This window comes from Gossypium hirsutum, chromosome D05, assembly GCF_007990345.1.
Source record: "Gossypium hirsutum isolate 1008001.06 chromosome D05, Gossypium_hirsutum_v2.1, whole genome shotgun sequence".
NCBI lineage: Eukaryota > Viridiplantae > Streptophyta > Magnoliopsida > Malvales > Malvaceae > Gossypium > Gossypium hirsutum.
Window position 1 is genome coordinate 65,554,487 of NC_053441.1, and position 22,216 is coordinate 65,576,702.

Consider the following 22,216-nt stretch of genomic DNA (forward strand, 5'->3'; position numbering starts at 1 on the left):
TGGCAGAAGAATGTCCAATAATTCCACACAAATTAACAACAATGTAAACGCAACATTTTAGTTATTGTCTATTGTCCAATAATGCCATGTGTATTAGTACAAACATTCCCATTTCACTTTTTTTATATTTTCCCAAAAACTCATTTCACTCTTAACTTTATAATAAAAAAAAGCTATTTTAGCCCTTAATTTAATTTTTCATCATTTTTAGCCCTTAAACCTACATTGTTTATCAAATAACCCTTAAACTTACACGGTTTATCAGATGAAAAAATTGATATCTATTAACTTTGCTAACGTGCATACATATGCAACTTCATTTAAATCTAAAAAATATAAAAATAAATAAATATGTATAAATCTAAAAATATCTTAAAATTAAAACTAAAGCTTTTAAACTAATGCAATTTTTTATTATTTAAAAAATCTTAAAATTTTCAAATTAAATTCCATTTGTTTTCCACTGTTGAATCTTCAATCACATCAACAACTTCATGCTGTTTTGCATAGAAATTGTTTTACAAGTTTATTTTGTTTTATTTATTTCTAAACCCATATTTCTTTTCTATAACTCCAATTATTACATTGTTTAAGGTTTTGAGTAACTTTCGGTTTTAGAATTTTAGATTTTTTAAATTTAAATATGAAGTGCTTTTCTTCTTCTCCAAACCCACACTTTTTTCTACCAAATTTCAACTCAAGGTTTTACTTTTAGCTATAAATAAAACATATATTATATTTATAATGATCTAGCAATAGTAGAGTCGATGCCGATCTACATGAAAAAGGAGGGAAAAAAAATAGGCAAAGAAAGATAATATGAAGAGAGCATAAATCAATAAAGCAAATAAATCCTAGCCACAGTGATAATTAACTTAACTAACTACTATTGGAACCAAGAAAAACTAAAAGAAAACATGAAAACTAGAGTTATGGAGAATAAAACAAAAACTCTAAAAATAAAGAGAAAAATTGAAAACCATGAAATGTTAAGTGTGCCTTTTGTTCAGCCAATTTTTTGCTCTTTCCAACAAATTACAGATCTAAAAATAGTGACCAAATTGTCCTTGATCGTCTAATTTTGGTTAAGAGACATGTTGAAAAAGGATTACCCCTACGGTTATATTTTGTCTCCTCTCATCAATGATATCACGATACCCAAAGTTTGGTATCGCGATATCCACAACAGTCTTGGGAATCCTTGGGAGTTTTGGGTATCGCGATACCTTATGACCGATATCACGATAACACTGTTGATGGCTCAATCTTCCTTGTTTTTAACATTGTTATGGGTATTACGACTTTCATACTTTGATATGTGATACCCTCTTTCTAGATGACAATTTCTGTATATTATATAAATCAGTTTTGTTACCTTGGACTTCTGATAAGTTTATTTTGGAATATGATTAATTTTGGTTAAATTGGAGTGAATATTACTTTAGCAATTAAAGCAACCTATATGTACCCTTTTTCAGTCTGCATTGTTCCTTGTTTCAATTCTTTACATCATTCCTTCAACTCTGCTATATATTATCACCGTCTCCAGATAACCAAACCTTTTACTGCTAACTTGTAAAAAAATTATGAAAATACAACAGAGATTATTGAGACATTGTTGAAGTTGGCTTGCATGCAGTAGACATTGTTAATCTTATTATTATTAACTCATGAACCCATGGTTACACATCCAACAGAGGTGAGAGAGGTTAAGAATAGCCATGAGCCATCTACTCATGGTCCTGTTGTTGAGGATGCCTCTGAAACTGCACAAGCTTTCGGCCCGAATTCCCATGAGACTGTTACAATTGATGAAGTAGGTGACGATTCAATTGCGCAGCCAAGGTGGCAGAATGATAACTCTAACAACCAGCATGTTACACCCAGCGCTCCTGCCTTTGATAATTTGCTAGACTATGGCGATGACATTGAAGAACAAATGATTCAAGCTGCCATTGAGGCCTCTAAGCGGGATGCTGAGGGAAGTTTTAGAAAAAGGACGCTTCCAGTTTGATAGTGTTGTGGTGCCCTTCATTCTCGTAGTTGCTGTAAATGCTTGTTTTACAGATTGCCTTTTTCATGTTTGAAGTGTTAAAGTGTTGCAAATTGAAGTATTTAAATGTTGTAAATTGAAGTGTTTTATTGCTGGAAATTGGATGGTATAATGACATACTAGAATGTCATATGGATTATAAACTAACGAAATCATGTAACTTTTTGTTAATATATGAATATTATATTTGGATGTGAAATATAATTCTCACGTTATTTATTACTTCTAATATTTTTTTTATTGTAGAATAATTAAATTATTTGTTTCATTAATGATATTTTAGCACATTAAATATGTATTGCAGTTTAAAAATAATAAAGTAGATTATATATTATTTTTATAGTATTTTGTATTATGATTTTAGTAAATTCATATAATAATTATATTAAGAATTTTATTAAATTATATATTATTTTATTAAATTATATTTAACAATAATTATGTTAAAATATGGTTAAATTATTTATTATTTTTATTAAATTATTTTTAATAATAATCTTATTAAAATTTAATAACAATAACAATAATCATCTACCTAAAAAAAATTCTGCTAAGGGTATTCTAGTCAGTTTAGTTTTTTTTCTTATGCTATTACAACATCATTCCATTCAACCAAACACAAGAATAATATTACGGTTTTATTCCATTCTATTCAACCAAGTAATTGAATTACAAATTACAGCTTTATTCCATTACAGCTCTATTCCATTACAGTGAACTAACGTACCCTTAGTATGTATCGCTGTGAAGCAATATAGAAATTTGCACACAAAAGAACAAAATTGACATAATCACTTATAAGGTCCTTCAATTTTATTTTTTTTAAAAAGTCATTTTAACTTTCCATTTAATTTTTCGCCTTTTTGAGCTATTAAATTTACATTATTTATCAAATCATCTCAAAATAGATAAAAAAAATTAACATTTGTTAACTTTATTGACGAGACATACATATCGATATCATATAAACAATTAATTGATTTTTAAATTTTAAAAATTTAAAAAAATCATATATTAAAATGATACGAGTCACAAAAGCCCAAATTCTTGAAGGCGAGGCCCAATAAGCAAATTCCCAGCCCAATCAAGAAATCCATCCATACTTAGTTGAAAATCAGGCCAAATTGTCAAAGTGGCCCAAGTTGTAAAGTTTTATTTTTATTTTTATTTATTTATTTATTTATTTACTTAGTTTAAATTTTTATGTCAATATTCAGTCCAAGAGTCCCAGATAAAATGACCTTTGACCGAATTTCCATATTAAAATAATTAGGAGTTTTTTTTATTTTAGTTTTCTAATTAGATTAGGACTAGTTATAAGGCCTATTTAAAGGCATGGCTGTCCACCTTGTTAAACACTTATCATTATTATTAAAATTTCAGATTTGTTGAGAGCAGAATTTTCTTTGAGTTTTCTCCAAGATTTTTCTCTTGAGTTTTCTTTAGAAGTTGTTTTAACAATCTTGTGATTGTGGGAGCCATCTTCAACCTTCTTCTTGCCATTGATATTCTTTGGAGGGGAGATTAGAGCCGTTTGAAGGGAGTTGTGAGATCTTTCGAGATTTCAAGGCTTCTTAGGACTTATCTTTTAATTTCTTACTGTCAATTCTTTCTTTATTTCTACTTGTGCTGAATCATTATCTAATCTATTTTCTGTTCTTATTGTGTTTTCAGCCTTTTTCTATCTTAAGGAATCAGCCCAAAAATCCCCAATTTCTAGGGTTTTTCCATACTCTTTTTGGGTGAAATTAGATTGTCGAAATTTGGGGAAAACTATCTTGGTGTTCAATTGGGCAGAATCACAATCTCCTTGAGGGTTTCAAGAACCCTAACACTTATTTCTATTCTCAATTTGATTTTTTGCTGATTTGAGGATTTTATTTCAGATCTGAAAATTCAAAAATCTAATCTTTTAATTTTCTGTTTTGTTTCAGATCTAATTGTTTAGGGTTTTCGTAGGAGTTTCTCGTGACTTGGCAACTCGATCTTGGTCCGCGCGCAACCCCGTATCATTTGGTATCAGATTTTGGGCGTTTTGGGTGTTCTTGTTGATTTCTAAACTGATCTCTATTTTTTAAAGCATAAACGGCAGTTTTACCCAGAAAAATTGTTTAAAAAAATTCATTTGAGTGGGTAAACGTTGTCCGATTGATCTGAAATTTTACATACATATTTTTGGTACTGTGATTGAATATAAAAAAATTATTCCCGCAAAAAAATCAGTCAAAAAAGTCAAAAAAAATCAAAAAATACGAAATTCAATAAAAATTTAAAAAAAGATTTAGCGGGTTGAATTTGGTGCCCAAAATTTCCAGATAAAAAATTCAATATATAAGGACACTCCATATTTAATTTTGTGATTTTTGGAGATCGGGAACACCTCGAACGAAGTTGTCAAGTTACTCCGCAGTTTTTCGGGTTTTCTGTTTTCAGCAATTTTTATTGATTCTTAGCTGTAGGTTTTCATTTGTTTCCCTTTATTCTTCCTTTACGTTATCTAACACCTTCTTGTTTCTTGTGTTAGTAGGATTTAAACGTGTGCACAACTTCTTCCTCGGTGCAACACGAATCAATTGGTGTCTCGTCAGTTTTTAGCATCCTAGTGCAAATTAGGATTCTTTGGTAGTTTGGTTCACACTCTCTAATTGGTTGATATAAACTCTGATAAAGAACTCACAAGATTGAATTCGACCTCATTGAGAATTTGATTTTTTCTTTTTGAGTGATTAACGGTGAGGTTTGATAACTTTTATTTTTGAGTGTTGAGTGTTTTGCAGGTTTTAAAAAAAATGTCTACAGGTGATAATACTAGTGACATATTTAAAAAATTCCAACAACAGTTGGACGAACAGGCTGCTGCACTTCGAGCGTTGACTGCTACTATCAATGAGGTGCGGTTGAATCAAGAGCCTCAATATCGAGATCAAATTAAAGACGATGTGGATAACCAGCCTCCTGCTCATAGGCGCGCTCCTCGGCGTGTCCCTAGAACTGATTATGATCTTCATGATCGTGGACAACCCTCTTTGGCAAAACCAAAGAGCGAGCAGCAACGAGAACATCTCTTTCATACTCGCTGCCATGTACAAGGTAAGCTTTGTAGAGTTATTATTGATGGTGAAAGTTGCTCGAACGTAGCCAGCACGACGATGGTGGAAAAGCTTTGCTTAACCACTACCAAGCATCCACGACCTTATCAACTACAAGGGCTTAGCAACGAAAGCCAATTTAAGGTCACTCAACAAGTGCGCATCGCCTTTTCTATCGGTAAATATCAAGACGAAGTCGTGTGCGACGTAGTACCTATTCAAGCCTGCCATTTATTGCTAGGAGAACCATGGCAACTGGATCGAAAAGTCACTCACGATGGTCGTACCAATAGGTATTCTTTCCAGCATCAAGGAAAGAAACTTACCTTAGTGCCGCTCACTCCGGAACAAGTCCATGAGGACCAAATCAAACTGAGAAATTCTGTTAAAACAAGTGAGGAAAAAGAAAAAGAGAATGAAAAAGAGCAAAAAGAGATTGCGAGTGAAAAGGAATGTGAAACAGAAAAGAAATTTGAAAAAGAAGTTGAAGAAAGAAGAGAAAATGAGTTAGAAAAAGAAACAAAAGAAAAGACGAGGAAAGGCTAGTGAGGAATGTTTCCACTAACCAAGATATGAATTTTTCTTGTGTTGCTAATTTTCAGGTTCCTGAAAGATCGAAAGATAACTTTCAACTTCAATACCTCTCAAATGAAAGACGCTTTCATACGATCAACTTAGGCAAAGATGAAATCACACTACATGATCCCGAAGGTAAGCGAGGTAAGGAAATTTTAGAAACCGAGTCCATTGCAGATTTGAAAATTATTGATAAAACTTTTGGTGACTTAGTTCTTAAAAGATCCCCTCATTTTGATCCGATTAATTGTTACTCTTCGATTGTGGTTGATAAAGTCATTACGAAAAGAAGCGTGATTTGTTATTCTCTTGATTTACCTTGTGTAAAATCCTCGAATTTGTCCAAATCTGTTTTGGAGAATAAGGTAACGAAATTTTCCAAATTTGTTTTCAATTTATATTCGTGCCTTAAACAGTTTATGTGGTTGTACATGAAGTTTGAGTTCCATTTGACAAAGGTTAACTCAACAACGGAGATTCGACTACACTATGCCCCCGATGAGCGAAGGTTTGTTTTAAATGAAAAAGGTAAAATCGACCCTTATTCTTCTGCTTATCGAGGTAAGATGCTTGAAACCTTTGAAACACTTTTGTACTCCTCGGATAGTGATAAAGATCGTGTTGATGAACACTTAGATCGAAACGTGCTTGACTGTCCTATTTTATTTATTGATGATCTATCTGTTTTGATGGTTGATAAAAAGATTCTTGTTTTTGATAATGCATGTGTGAGTGAATCTATAGACCGTCGATTAATGCATGGTATGATTATGCAACTCTGTGAACCATGTGAATCTTTTCAAATACCTACTTGTGACGATTATGTTTACCATTTGATTTATTACTCGCAATTTATTCATGGTTTGTGGGAACAATGTGAGACGACTGAATGCCTTAAAACATGTCCATCTTTGTTTCAAATATTTGACGAGGCAGTGGTGAGTAAATTAGATTGTTTGCATGGTAATCTGAATCTGTCCATTCACATGGTTATACCTGTTCTGTTATGCTTATGATTGGACTACAAGCTTGTTTCCGTTGCTATTTACTATCTCATGGCTATTCTTTTCAGTGGACTCAATTGCCATTAGTCCCGTTCGATAGAGGAAAGTCGAGTTCATTTGATTTTTTAGATTCGAGGACGAATCTTTTTGAGGAAGGGGGGAATGATACGAGTCACAAAAGCCCAAATTCTTGAAGGCGAGGCCCAATAAGCAAATTCCCAGCCCAATCAAGAAATCCATCCATACTTAGTTGAAAATCAGGCCAAATTGTCAAAGTGGCCCAAGTTGTAAAGTTTTATTTTTATTTTTATTTATTTATTTATTTATTTACTTAGTTTAAATTTTTATGTCAATATTCAGTCCAAGAGTCCCAGATAAAATGACCTTTGACCGAATTTCCATATTAAAATAATTAGGAGTTTTTTTTATTTTAGTTTTCTAATTAGATTAGGACTAGTTATAAGGCCTATTTAATGGCATGGCTGTCCACCTTGTTAAACACTTATCATTATTATTAAAATTTCAGATTTGTTGAGAGCAGAATTTTCTTTGAGTTTTCTCCAAGATTTTTCTCTTGAGTTTTCTTTAGAAGTTGTTTTAACAATCTTGTGATTGTGGGAGCCATCTTCAACCTTCTTCTTGCCATTGATATTCTTTGGAGGGGAGATTAGAGCCGTTTGAAGGGAGTTGTGAGATCTTTCGAGATTTCAAGGCTTCTTAGGACTTATCTTTTAATTTCTTACTGTCAATTCTTTCTTTATTTCTACTTGTGCTGAATCATTATCTAATCTATTTTCTGTTCTTATTGTGTTTTCAACCTTTTTCTATCTTAAGGAATCAGCCCAAAAATCCCCAATTTCTAGGGTTTTTCCATACTCTTTTTGGGTGAAATTAGATTGTCGAAATTTGGGGAAAACTATCTTGGTGTTCAATTGGGCAGAATCACAATCTCCTTGAGGGTTTCAAGAACCCTAACACTTATTTCTATTCTCAATTTGATTTTTTGCTGATTTGGGGATTTTATTTTAGATCTGAAAATTCAAAAATCTAATCTTTTAATTTTCTGTTTTGTTTCAGATCTAATTGTTTAGGGTTTTCGTAGGAGTTTCTCGTGACTTGGCAACTCGATCTTGGTCCGCGCGCAACCCCGTATCATAAAATTTTCTAAGAAATGAGGAAATTTGGAAGCATTGCAGAAGAATGTACAATAATTCCACAGAAATTAACAACAATATAAACGCAATATTTTAGTTATTGTCTGCTGTCTAATAATGCCTATGTTGTTTATCAAATAACCTTAAACTTACATTGTTTATCAGATAAAAAAATTAATATCTATTAACTTTGCTAATGTGCATACATATGCAACTTCATTTAAATCTAAAAACTATAAAATATCTTAAAATTAAAGCTAAAATTTTTTAAACTAATGCAAATTTTTATTATTTGATTGCTTTCTAGCGTTGCAAATTACATAACACTCTTCAAATGTCTTATTAAATTCTCACTTTTATGAGTGCTACGATCATCAAATAAAATTCAATTCAATTTTAAGTTCCATATAACACTTACATGGCTACAAAAATGTGTCCTCAACCACAAACAATCCAAATTTGCAGAGAAACCACCCATTCTATATAGGTTTGACAATGAGATGGCAAGCAGACTGGTAGCTAGAAATTCATGCATCTTTGAATCACCAATTCAATTAATAAGCTTAACTAAAGGAAATAAGGACTTTACATCCACCAATTAAAGCAACCTATATGTACCCTTTTTATTAGAACAATGGCAGCAGCAACGATGAACAACTAAGAACATAAAAACAGCAAGCAAAACAATTGAAACAAAAGCAAAGAAGAAGTAACCGAATGGGGAGAGTAATTCTTTCATTCACACTTCAAAAATATAAAGAGTTACCTAAACTTGTAAATGCTCCCACCAATTTGGCAAGTTGCCAACTAAAATAATACAAGTTAAAAAGCTGAATTAAATCAGCTATTACATCCACTACACCAAAACAGGCTTTTAGCAGTGTTTTTAGTGGCGCTTGGATAAAAAACGCCGCTAAAAATCAAGCACTAGCAGCGCTTTGAAACAAACGCCGCTAAGGATCGAGTATTAGCGGCGTTTTCTAAAAAACGTCGCTAAAAATGAGCATTAGCGCCGTTTTCCAAAAAGCGCCACAAAAAACCTAAGCACAACTATGTTGTTTTTTGAGTTTTCGGGGCTTTAGCGGCGTTTTTGAAGAAGCGCCGCTAATGCTCTATTTTTAGCGGCGTTTTTAAAAAAGCGCCGCAAAAAATATTTTATCTGTCTACTTATTATTTAATTGGTTTATTTATATTAATTAAAATTAAAATTATTTTTAATTGAATATTCAAAATCTTCAGAAAAAAAAATGACACGTAGAAATAATTTGAAATATAAAACATAGAAAAATATTTGTTAAAAATGGAAAAATTAAAATACTATTATTTAAAATAATTTTTAAGTTGTTTGGGTACATTTCTAAGTGTTTTTTAATTTACATATTAAATAATTTCTTATACAGGTAATAAACATATCAAATTAGCAAGCTGTGCAGTTATTTCAGAATCATCAGTTTATAAATCAGAAGCCCATCTTTTAACTTCAATATTAGAAATATAGAGCAACTCCCTTTTCTTTACTTTTTTGTTACAAATAATTTTATAACTTCAATGTTGATGTACTGATGGTATTTCTGTCTCTAGATTTATGTCTTCTTTCCTGCAGAAGTAAAGGTTGGTGTTCCTATGGTAAAAACTGTGCAAAGCTTATGCAAGCAGATAATGTTTATAATGCTATTTTGGTCGTTCAAAGAGCTTTGACAGCCCCTACAAAAGCAGCGATAAATGAAATTAATTCATACTTCCACATGAAAGTTATTCCACTTAAGAGGTAGACTAATCTCTAAAATAAATATTATTTTTCCATCCTAGTTATAGAATTGCTAAATTCTGGATTGAAATCCATTTCTTTAAAGTACTGCTAGAATGATGTCCCTTGAAAGTGCTTGATTAATTTTGCTATTTATGTCTGATTCTTGTTAATACTTGTGATTCCAGCTGGCATGGATAACCGTAAGTAGTAGATCTTCATAAGCATTGGTTAATTCACAAAAGACTTGCAGTGCTTGAGTATATGAGGTTCCTATAAGTGAAATAAAAAATAGTATAACTATCCCAAAGTTTTAAGTGTCTATGACGTGTTTGATATTTATATATTAAATAATTTCTTATATAATCGTAAAAGAGATAGTATTAATTTTAAAATATTGAATTAATTATCATTATAGTTTAGGGTATATGGTTTAGGGGTTACTATTTTAAAGTTTAAGGATTATGGGTTTAGGGATTATTGTTTATGGTTTACGGTTTAAGGGTTGGGGTTTAAGGTTTAGGGATTTAGGATTTAGGGGTTAGAGGTTTAGGATTTATGTTTCATGATGCAAGGTTTAGGGGATAGGGTTTAAGAGTTTAGGGTTTAGATTAATTAGTATTTTTAATTTATATATTAAATAATTTCTTTTATAATTGTAAAAGAGATAATTTTAATTTTAATATATTAAAATTATAATTATAGTTTAAATTATTTAAGAGATAATAGGTAAACTTTATATATATTAAATGGTTCAGGATTTAAGGTTTACTTGAGATTTGTTAATGATGAAATTATAGGATGCCTCATGGCTGATTTGTGAATTGCTTTGTTGTAATGATGGCTACGGTTTAATCTTTTGGAGCAAAATGAGTTCAACGCTTACTGGTCAAATGTGTAATCTGTTGATTAACCATATTTCACCTTACTTTCAAAATGAGTTCAACGCTTACTTTCAAATTTTCTTGTGATGGTCTTCCACTTTCATTGTAATATCTGCAAGATATTTGCAGATGGAAAATTCCTCCAACAGAAGCTTTTATCTGATTCAAACACATGTACACCAAAGATACCTTTTATTAAAGACATTCATGGTGCTCCTCCGCATGGCTTTGTTGTTGAGCTTTCTGAAGTCATTGGAAGCTTTAGATCCCTTCACAAGATGGCACTCTTTTGGTGCAGGGTTGTTATCGAAGTAAGTGGATTATATGTTACTTCTATCCAAAATAACACAAATGGTCAATGTCAAAAGCAAACTTCACTGAGTTTACACTTTGGATCTTTTTGTCCCAATAAAAACTAGTATCAGAAACTCATGTTAGGCTGACAAGATGTTGATGATTGCTAACAAGTTGTCAATCGTTTAGGACTGGTTGAGATTTAGTGTTGCATTTTGGCATACATTTCGTGGAACAGGTGCCAATCCTTTTGGTGCACCCACAAAGTCTTGGGCATGGGAAGATGGTTCCAATTCCATTGCTATGGCCAAAAGAAGAAGTAAGATTGGTAGTGATTTCCTCCCTATCTGTGCTTATTGATTAATACTAGTCTGCAGGATGGTAACCTTCTTTGCTCCTCTTTGAAACGATTGCAGTGAGAGCCAACTTCGAATTCCTAAACAAGCTTGGAGTTGATAGGTGGTGTTTCCATGACAGGGACATTGCTCCTGATGGCAAAACGCTAAAGGTTGGATATTTTTCTTATTGACTCTTCAAGTTGCTTTTCATATCTAAATGCTTGAATATGAACTGGTTTTGACTAAACTCTCTTAACAGCCGTCCTCTCCCATTGGTTTTTTGACAATTGTTTATCGATCAATTTTTCTATTGTCTTCGTTGTAGGAAACTAATTCAAACTTGGATGAAGTTGTGGCACTTGCTAAAGAACTTCAGGTAATTTCTGAATTTGCAAAAAGTTTTAAATTGCTTGTCTCAAGTAGAGACCTATCCTCCTCTTTTTTCTTTTTCTTTCCCCCTTTTCTCAAAATTTTAAACCCTCTTGTTTGATACAAGACTAAGTTATATGTTTCCCGAATATCTTTGTTACTTGACTATGCAGGGGGACAAGATCCGTCCATTGTGGGGTACTGCTCAACTATTTATGCATCCTCGTTACATGCATGGTGCTGCTACAAGGTATCCTTACTTAAGTGATTTGCATATATCCCTAGATGAACTTAATTCTTACTTCTATGTTTGCTTTTCAGCTCTGAGTTGGGTGCTGCTCAAGTTAAGAAAGCTATGGAGGTGGGCTTTTACTTCCATATAACATTGAGGTTAAACTTATTGCATTTTGTGTTTAGATTACAGTTATGTTGGTCCTACGTCCGGCAATTGCTTTATATTTTGCTTTCTGTTCCTATAGGTGACACATTATCTCGGGGGAGAAAATTATGTATTTTGGGGTGGTCGTGAGGATACCAAACACTCTTGAACACAGACATGGAAAGAGAGCTTGATCATATGGTATATTTGTTAGTCATTTCTTACTTGGAAATCTGCTAAATAAAGTTTTTCAATGTCAGCTGTTAGTTTCATGTTACTTAAAATGTTTGCTCTATTTTATGCATTTTTCCTGATTAAACGTTCTTCTTCAAGTTTCCAATGTGGCGTCTTAGTTATTAGCTATGCAACTTCAATTATGTACTTTTGTTAGAACAATGGCAGCAGCAACAATGAACAACAAAGAGCATAAGCTCATGAAAACAGCAAGCAATACAATTGATAAGCAAAAAAAAAAAAAAAGTAACCGAATGAGGAAGTCATACTGCTTTCATTGTCTTTTCAAAATATAAAGGAGTTACAAAAATAACAAGTCAGTTACCTAAACATGTAACTGCTCCCACCAAATTTGGCAAGTTGCCAACTAAAATAATACAAGTCAAAAGCTGAAATAAATCAGCTATTACATCCATCATATTCATATCCTACTAACTCTAGAAATCAAGTTACATGTCAACTTGATAGCTTTACAAAAAGATCAAAATAAACAAAATGAAACAAGCTGCTTCTGGTCTTGCTTGAATGCGACTTTGCTGCTGTTGGTGTGCTTCATGGTTACTTGTTGCATTGCAGTCCATGCTCAACAATTTTGACAGGCAAGATTTCTTGAAGCTGCTGCTGCCTACAAGAAGAAGATTGGATTCAATGGTAATTTTGCATTATAACAATCTTAAGACTGTATGCTAGCTCCTTTTCCAGCAAATGTAGGTGGTAAGGAGGGGGACAAAAAAAATTATGCTATTCTGCGCCACAGGGTTGTCTTTCTGTAGTTATTTATTTATTTTTTCGTGGAATTCTGATGGAATATTCTTTGATTCAGGAACTCTACTGATTGAACCTAAGCCTCAAAACCTACCAAACATCAGTATGTTTCGACAATCCCTTCCTTTCTCAATTAGTAATAGCAGTCAAGTTCGCTGTTCTTTATATGAATTATTGCTTGATTTATTCCCAGGTATGACTGGGATGCTGCAACAACACTTAACTTCTTGCGTAAATATGGGCTGCTTGGTGAGTTCTAATGGATTCTTGGCTGGCATCTAACATTGCCTGCTAGACGATTTTTGATAACTGCTGCATAGCTAAATAAAGTATTATCTAAACTTGTGTATTTGAAGGGATTGGTTTCATGGTTAACTCTTGCCTGGTAAAACAATAACTGATTTCATGAACAAGACTGCATGCACTAGTTTAACACTCGTGTTTACACCTGTTCCACAAAGGATCTTTTTTTTCTCTTTAACACTCGTGTTAGGCTGCAAATCCTGGCTACACATATTACATTTTTTATTTTGTTCATATTGCATATGTTATTTTTAAATAAAAAATTATGTTATTTTTGTATGTGTCTTAAAATGCAAATCCAAGTTTTAAAATCGTAATTTTGACATGTAAAAATTTTAATATACTTTTAACAACGTAATAAAATAGTTGTCCTGACATCACTATCGAACTATTCTAGATGGCAGAAATGAGAGTTTAGTAGAGCCAAGTGGTAAAAGAATTGAATTATTAATTTCTCTTGAGGGGTTAGAATTAAAAAGAAAATAAACATCAAATTACAAGTTTACAATGCCTCTACCACCATCTTACCCCTATTGGATGCACAATATTATAAAGTAAAATATTTTGATTTACATTAGTATGTAATCTACATGTTGAATCCAACAATTTAATGTGTTATTCTACTGTCAGATAGTACCTGGGTTTAGGTTCCGTATCATACCAGTTCTTGGTACCATCCCTGCGATATTTGGACAGGTTATAGCCTCGTATGTTGTTACACAACTTGCAGGGTTGGATGTTCAAACAGAGCCAGTGGTATTACAATTTACAGTATTCTCTGTGCTGAAAACTATTGCAAGCTAATGAGCAATTTTTCCTTGAATATTTAGGCATTTTAATTGATGATTCATATATTAATATTTTTTGTTTGTTGCGAAAAGTTTCTTGATGGAAATTGGAGTAGCAAGAATATATAATATATGCTTTGCTTCTTCCACTGAGATGAAGGGTGGTTTTTGGATCAAATTGGATAAGACTTGGACAAAATAGTGGAAGAACATGACCTATCATACCAGATGGCTCAACTAAGTTGAGGAATACCAGATTGTCAGCGTTAGCATCCATTTCTTCATCTTCATTTCTAGAAGCATCAGAGGTTTCTTGAAGCTTTAAAGTTGTATGGTCGTGGCTGGCGCCAAATAGAAGGTAAGTGCACAATGAGTTGAACTGATTTACTTATCTTTGCCATGTTCACTGTGGTTTGAACAGTTTACTCTTATTTTCATGCAGAGCATGTAGGCACTAAATATGCAGTTCAAATTCGAAGCCATGCTCAAAAGTTTTTCTCTAAGGCTCATTGCTTTGAGTTCATTACAAGATTTCCTTGATTAAGTAAATGTAATATATCTTTTATTACCAAGATTTACTTGATTAAGAAAATGCATTGTATTTTTTAGGGTAAACTACACCTATGGTCACTTTTGTTTACCTTAGGTTACATTTCAGTCACTTATGTTTGAAATGTTACGTTTTAGTCACTTACGTTATCGTGTTGTAACATTTTAGTCACTGAGCCGTTAATTGTCGTTAATGGTGTAATGGTAAGCTGACGTGGCACGTTAAATCATCATTTCAAACAAAAACTTTAGGTTAAATTATACAATTGGTCCCCATAATTTTTCGTTTTGAGCAATTTAATTCTTTTATGTTCATTTAACTTTCTTTCTTTTTTTTTCCATTCTCTTCTGCTTCTCCCTCTGTTTTTCTACCTTCTTTATTTCTTTTAACATACCAGGAAGTCGAATTGGTAGTGAAGAAAGAAGCATGGTATGGGTTTATGGGTTTTGGTTATAGGGTTTTGGTTATAGGCAAATGATGACAGTCGACTTCCTACTTCTTTTTTCATTGCCAATTCGACTTCCTAATATGTTAAAAGAAATGAGAAAGGTATGAAAACAGAGGGAGAAACAAAAGAGAATGGAAAAAAAGAGGAAAGTTTAAAGAACATAAAAGAAAAAAAATTAAATTACTTAAAACGAAAAAAATATGGGGATCAATTGTATAATTTAACCCAAAATTTTGTTTGAAATGATGATTTAACGTGCCATGTCAGCTTACCGTTACACCATTAACGACGATTAATGGCTCAGTGACTAAAATGTTACAACATGATAACGTAAATGACTAAAACGTAACATTTCAAACATAAGTGACTAAAACGTAACCTAAGGTAAACAAAAGTGACCATGGGTATAGTTTACCCTATTTTTTATTACCTTGCAATGTGTATAGTCATATGCAGGTTCAACTAGTCAGTCTGTTTCTCATATGTATTATTTATTTTAGTTTTGATTCTAAATTTTTATTTTTACTTTAATATTTATGACAACTTGTGTTCTAACTTTTACATTTTAACTGTGTTATTAAATTATTTTAAATTCTAAAACTAAATTCATTAATTTTTATATTTAATTTTAAAGTTAAAATTTTCATAGAAAATTTAATTTAAATAATATTTTTTATTTATCCTTAAAAAGTATATTTAAAGTTCAAATTAAAAAATAAACATAATATAATATTTATCATAAAAATAAATATTATTTGATTAAAATAATTTTTTTAAAGGTTATGTTTTTAGCGGCGTTTTTGTGAGAAGCGCCGCTAAAGGTTTGTTCTTTAGCGGCGTTTGTGATAAAAGCGCCGCTAAACGTCAAGATCTTTAGCGGCGTTTGTGATAAAGCGCCGCTAAAGGTCAAGATCTTTAGTGGCGTTTGTGATAAAAGCACCGCTAAAAGTCATGATCTTTAGCGGCGTTTTTTCACATAAAAGCCGCTAAATTTAGCGGCGTTGTCTATAGCAGTACTTTTTGCGGCGCTTTTAGCTAATACTTTTAGTGGCGCATAAAAGTGCCGCTAAAGGCCTAAAAAACACTGCTAAAAGTCTATTTTGCTGTAGTGATCCATCATATTCAAAATCAAATCCTACTAACTTTAGCAATCAAGTTACCAACTTGATAGTATTACAAAAGAACAAAAGAAATAAGCAGCTTCTGGTCATGCTCGAATGCTGGTCTGCTTCATGGTTACTTGTTGCATTGCAGTCCATGCTCAACACTTTTACAGTCTGCATTGTTCCATGTTTCCATTCGTTACATCATTCCTTCAACTCTGCTATATATTATTACCGTCTCGAGATAACCAAACCTTTTACTACTAACTTGTAAAGAAATTATGAAAATACAACAGAGATCATTGAGACATTGTTGAAGTTGGCTTGCATGCAGACCAAGAAGCAGACCAAGCTGTCCGAGCCATGCAAGCTGCAGCTGAAGCTTATCCTGCTGTTGTGTTACTTTCAAATAGATATTTTATTACTTAGTTAGATATGAACTAAGTTGTTGATATGCTTGATGTAATTAGGTGCTGATAGATTGATAAATCAGCTTTACCAATGTACAAGCAATGTTTATCAAGTTACTAAGCCACTTAGTGGAGTTAGGTATGTGATTAGGTAACATTTTCTAATTTTTGACCAGCTGATTGCTTGGTATATGTAATGGCATTGTGCCTTCATTCAAATGTAATGAAATCTTTCAGAAAATTCTTCTTCATTTGGTCTTTACTTAAGCATTTTTATTCACAAAGCTCTTGCTGTTTTTGTTTTGTTTGTTGAGTAAGATATCAGTGCTTTATGCTTAAGTTTCTATCAAAATTTCTCATTCTATTTTCTTAGTTCCTACAGACATTTTGTTTTCCTTTCTCCTTTACTGAGCAGTAGCAAAGATTATTGAGACTAAATTGAAATCCATGAAAGAAGACATAAACAACACCACCATACAAAATGTCACACTCAAACAAACCATTACAGATAGTACGAAATGCAATGAAAGACAGAGGAATTGGTACAATAATAGACAGACACATACCAATGCAACCCTTCACCATAGGCAAAACGGTCTACAAAACAAGAAATTATGAAAATGCAACACTAATTCTTGAACATCATTTGCAGTAATTAGATCCTCCTTCGTCTACTGCTACGATTGCCTTCCTTTGACTTTCTTCTTCGCCTCTTCTCATGTTGGTTTTCAACCAAATTCACCAACCATTTCGGCTTTCCAGTTTGGAAAACAACATATCCCACGAATATTCCGAGCACTACTCCGCATCCATAACCTATCAACACCACTTTCCAACCAAAAGAAATGTTTGATTTTGAGCCATCTTTTTCAAGCACATTTGGAGGTGCTGGCTCAATGATGTTGAAACCTTTCGAGACCGGAAATCCACAAAGTTCCTTATTTCCTTCATACGAATCATTTCCAAATGTGTTGAATTGTTTGCCTTGAGGAATCTGACCATGGAGTTCATTTTCAGAAACATTTAAGGACGAAAGGAATGGCAGATCTGCCAATCTATTTGGAATCATCCCAGACAACCTGTTTGAAGATAGGTCCAACCATTCAAGACTTGTCAAATCCCCTACTGAGGTAGGGATACCACCATTAAGGTTATTATGAGAAAGGTTGAGCCCTTTCAGTAAGTTAAGCTTCCCAATAACCTTTGGAATCTCCCCTTCAAACTGATTGCTTGATAGATCAATGATCATCCACATAGTGAAAATTTTCACCAATTCCATATCTTGTCCTTTCATAACAATTCCAATGGAATAGGCATAGAAGCCACGACCTCCTAGATCATTCACCCCCATGTACGACACTGTACTACCAACCTTCTCTAGATTTATGATAGCCTTGAAGCTGTTGATGTATCTCACTGGTAGGGGTCCAGAAAAATAATTACTTGAGAGATCAAAAATTTGGATTTTAGAGAAAAAAGGGCTAGACTTGGAGTTATTGACACACAAGGAACCATGCAATTGATTTGACTTTAGTACAAGAACTTGTAGCTCTGGAAGACTTCCCAACCAATGAGGAAATGTATCATTGATGTCGTTGTTACCAAGATCTAGCACTTCCAGACCTTTACATGTAAGGATGGATGGTGTCAAAGGCCCTTCTAACAGATTTCCATTTAAGTTGAAATTACTCAATTGGCATCCCTTTGCAAATGTTGGAGGAATCGTCCCATAAAACTTGTTCTTCTTCAGATTCAAGAATTGTAGGCTGTCGCTCAATCTTCCAAAACATTGCGGAATTGTTCCACTCAAGTTATTGTGGGACAAATCAAGAATTTGAAGAGAAGTGACATTGCAGATTAAAGAAGAGACCTCTCCATTGAAACTATTATTTGAGATCAGAAAACACTTTGATCGTCGAAGCTGGAATCGGAAGATTTCCACGGATCAAATTGGAGCTTAAGTCAAGAATTGCAATATTCTTCCATGGAAATCGCTCAACTTCTGTCAAAGAGTTATGAGATACATTTAAGTAACTCAAAGAGTCATTCCCCAGCTCTTGCATCCACTGTGGAATCTTGCCTTCAATTCCGTTGTAAGAGAGGTCTAAACTTTCCAAACTTGTAAGCCCTTTTAAAAATTGGGGGAATTCACTAAGATTGCAAGATGACAAAAATAAGCTTGTAAGATTAGCAGTAGAAGTAGTACTAGATGTTAAGGATAGGCTGTTATATGAAAGGCCGAGATGTTTGAGATTTGGAAGGTTTGAGAATATGCTAAACTCTATGACACCACTAAGATTATTTGAAGATAAGCTGAGGAAGGTAAGATTGAGAAGTTGGAATATTGAAGATGGAAAAGGACCTTGGAGTTTATTATTTTTTAGATTTAAATATTCTAAGGAGGGAGAAGTATACAACCATGACGGAAGTGTTCCATTGAGTAAATTGTTAGATAAGTATAAATATTTTAGATTAGGAAAAGCGGTTACCTCATCTGGAATGGAACCTTCTAATGAATTTTCTGTTATATCCAAGAATTCAAGGTGCGTTAGGTTTAGAATTGACAATGAAATTTGTCCACTCAATTGGTTCTGCGACAAGTCTAAATGAGTGAGTTGCAAGAGGTTCCCCAATGATCTTGGAATTGGTCCACTCAATTGGTTCTGCGACAAGTCTAAATGAGTGAGTTGCGAGTCTAAATGAGTGAGTTGCGATAGTTTTCCCAATGATCTTGGAATTTGTCCACTCAATTGGTTCTGTGACAAGTCTAAATGAGTAAGTTGCAAGAGGTTCCCCAATGATCTTGGAATTTGTCCACTCAATTGGTTCAGCGACAAGTCTAAATGAGTGAGTTGCAAAAGGTTCCCCAATGATCTTGGAATTTGTCCACTCAATTGGTTCTGCGACAAGTCTAAACGAGTGAGTTGCAAGAGGTTTCCCAGTGATCTTGGAACCGGTCCTAATAAGTTGGAATAGTAGAGAACTAAAAACTTCAAGGACACAAGATTCCCCATCGAGTCAGGCAATCCTCCAAAAATATTTGCGCCACTAATATCCAAGTACTCCAAAGATGATAAATTTGTGATTGAGACGGATATTCCTTGAAAGAAAGAATTTCCTGATAGGTCTAAGTACTTTAAGGCATGTAGATTATCAACTGAATCAATGAATTCTGTAGAGAAGGACATGGACGACAGATCCAAATGTTCAAGATTGCTGCTCCGATTCAACTTCAAAGGATCGAGATTGAGGTTTTGGTTGTCTCCCAAGTTGAGGAGATTGAGGTTTGGCAAATCAAAAATGTTTTTTGGGAATTTTCCTTGCAAATCACAACCACCAAGACTGAGAGACCTTAGAGAAGAGGATAGATTCATGAAGACATAAGCATTAACAGAAGACATGTCCATTCCATCCAAAAACAGATGTCTGACCTCGGTTAGGTTGTGAACAAATCCCTCCACAGCATGTTTGTCAATTGTAAATTGCTTATAGTCATAAATCTAACAGGAGAGATCAAGTGAAACCAATTTTGACAGGTGGGAGACTTGGGATGGGACCTCTCCTACAAATCTGGTATGAGAAAGGTTGAGATATACTAGACTTTCAAACCGACCAAACTCAGATGGAATTTTGGAAAGATTAAAATCATTGTAGGCAAGGTTGAGTTTTTGAAGGTGAGGAAGAAGGAAAAGAGTGGTATTGGAAGGGAAGTTGCCATATAGCCAACTGCAGCTCAAGTCAAGGGAAATAACATGAGCATTTAGGTGGTCACAAGTGACCCCATCCCATGAGCAGCAATCTGTACCCTCTTTCCATGAATTTGTCTTGGGATAAGATTTAAGGCCTGTAATATGATCGCAAGACAAAGAAGCATCCTCTGTTATGGAAAAAGAGTTCTTGAACTGGATCAGTGAAGAGCAGGAGTACTGAGATCCTGAAGAAGCATAATGATGGGGAAAGAAAAGGAGTAGGCAGAGAAAGAGATAGGAGGCCATGTTATGTTTGTCGAGGAAGATAAAGGATAGGAGTGGTATTTATAGGCGACAAATAAAGCTATGGATATTAGATTTTCAAAATTTTTGTATTTGTCACAATCATCAACAACCACTTCCTTTTCACCATATAACTAAAAAATTAAGATTGATGAGATTACAAAGTAGATTGACTTAGTCTTTTTTCTTATAACACGTAAAGAATGTGAGTGTCTATTCACTTGCTTGTCAACCAAAGCTAATTAATATGGAAATTATTTTGCAAACAAAAGAATAAAATTGTGCTCTATTCACTACGTTTGAGGAAGAAAACTGCTGGAAATTTAATACATCGATTCCATAAAAACATGTTTATTTCTATCTATATATATATATAACCTCATAATTCAAATCTAAAATCTCATTTGTTATAAATTCTAATAAATTTATTTGGGACTAGTTATTTTTTTAGGGTAAACTACAAAAATAGTCACTTTTGTTTAGCTCAGGTTACATTTTAGTCACTTATGTTTGAAATGTTATGTTTTAGTCACTTATGTTATTATTTTGTTACGAAGTGATCACTCTTCCATTAAGTTCCGTTATCTCCCCAACGGTAATCCTACGTGGCAGTCCAACTAGATTTTAAGTGACAACTTGGATTTCCTAATGGGATGAGAATATATTTTTATTTAAATAAATTTAATTAATTAAAAATTTTAAAATCTAAATCTTAGTTAAAAAACCGTTCATCTCCCCCTTTTTTTTAGTTTTCTTTTTCAGTTGACTAAGAAAGCTATTATCATCAGAATTTTTTATTCACCTACAAAAACAAAAGAGGATTCAATGAAGGGTCCAGGTATGTCTTCTTCACTGACAAATTTATGTTCTAAGACTTAAAATCAAGTGGTTGTTGACAAATTTATGTAATAAGATGAACTGCAATTACTACAACATGTGAAAAAATGATGTTCCAGTTAACATCCTAGAATGAAAAGCCAAAACAATTTGTTTTTGTAGGTGAATAAAAAATTCTGATGATAATAACTTTCTTAGCCACCTGAAAAAGAAAACTAAAAAAAAGGGGGAGATAAACGGTTTTTTAACTAAGATTTAGAGTTTAAAATTTTTAATTAATTAAATTTATTTAATTAAAAATCTATTCTCATCCCATTAGGAAATCCAAATTGGCACTTAAAATCTAGACGTAGGATTATCGTTAGGGAGATAACGGAACTTAACGGAAGAGTGATCACTTCGTAACAAAATAATAACATAAGTGACTAAAACGTAACATTTCAAACATAGGTGACTAAAATGTAACATGAGGCAAACAAAAGTGACTATTTTTGTAGTTTACCCTATTTTTTAATCAAGTAAAAAATTAAAATCTAAAACCTCATTATTTGTTGACGTGTTTACTTATATATATATATTTCTCTTTTAAAAAATTAAAACTAAAAAGATATAATAATTTATTTGGCATTTTTTAACTTTACAAACAAAAGTCATTTTAGCTTTTCGTTTTTTCTTTTTTTTTGTCTCTTTTAGCCTTGAAACTTGTATAGTTTGTTAAATCACCTAAAAAAATGATAAAAAAGTTAACATCTGTTAACTAACAAAACTAGCACCTACGTGGCTGATGTTGACCGTTAGTAGTTAATGGCAACACCTAAGTGGCTATTAACAGATACCACACCAACAATGTTTGTTGACGTGACGATGCCACATTATTAATAATTGCTGACATGGTAGTG

At 33.0% G+C, this 22,216-nt stretch overlaps 3 protein-coding genes across 5 annotated transcripts in view; 1 reads left to right on the forward strand and 2 right to left on the reverse strand.

The window, feature by feature from the left end:
• Window positions 1-19,001, reverse strand: part of LOC107931697 (receptor-like protein 33) — a 35,549-nt gene extending 16,548 nt beyond the window's left edge. The window contains exon 1 of the mRNA XM_041092556.1: window positions 18,978-19,001. The gene's annotated coding sequence lies outside the window, so the exon portion shown is untranslated. The remainder of the gene's footprint in view (window positions 1-18,977) is intronic.
• On the forward strand, window positions 11,998-14,611 carry LOC107931723 (xylose isomerase-like). 3 transcript variants are annotated; one of them, XM_041092557.1, is made up of 6 exons: window positions 11,998-12,088; window positions 12,721-12,772; window positions 12,945-12,989; window positions 13,080-13,135; window positions 13,820-14,335; window positions 14,420-14,611. In XM_041092557.1, the coding sequence occupies exons 1-5, from the start codon at window positions 12,065-12,067 to the stop codon at window positions 13,991-13,993; spliced, it is 351 nt and encodes a 116-aa protein (XP_040948491.1). In that variant the 5' UTR covers window positions 11,998-12,064; the 3' UTR covers window positions 13,994-14,335; window positions 14,420-14,611. The 3 variants fall into 3 exon arrangements, 1 of the variants encoding a protein (XP_040948491.1); XR_005913224.1 differs by lacking the exon at window positions 11,998-12,088 and having other exon boundaries at window positions 12,548-12,772; window positions 14,071-14,335; XR_005913223.1 differs by lacking the exon at window positions 11,998-12,088 and having other exon boundaries at window positions 12,548-12,772; window positions 14,138-14,335.
• Window positions 17,144-20,483, reverse strand: LOC107931724 (receptor-like protein Cf-9 homolog). Its single transcript, XM_041092855.1, has 3 exons — window positions 20,085-20,483; window positions 18,978-19,988; window positions 17,144-18,409 (listed from the first exon to the last, which is right to left on the reverse strand). The coding sequence occupies exons 1-3, from the start codon at window positions 20,481-20,483 to the stop codon at window positions 17,144-17,146; spliced, it is 2,676 nt and encodes an 891-aa protein (XP_040948789.1).
• Between the last annotated feature and the right edge of the window lie 1,733 nt (window positions 20,484-22,216).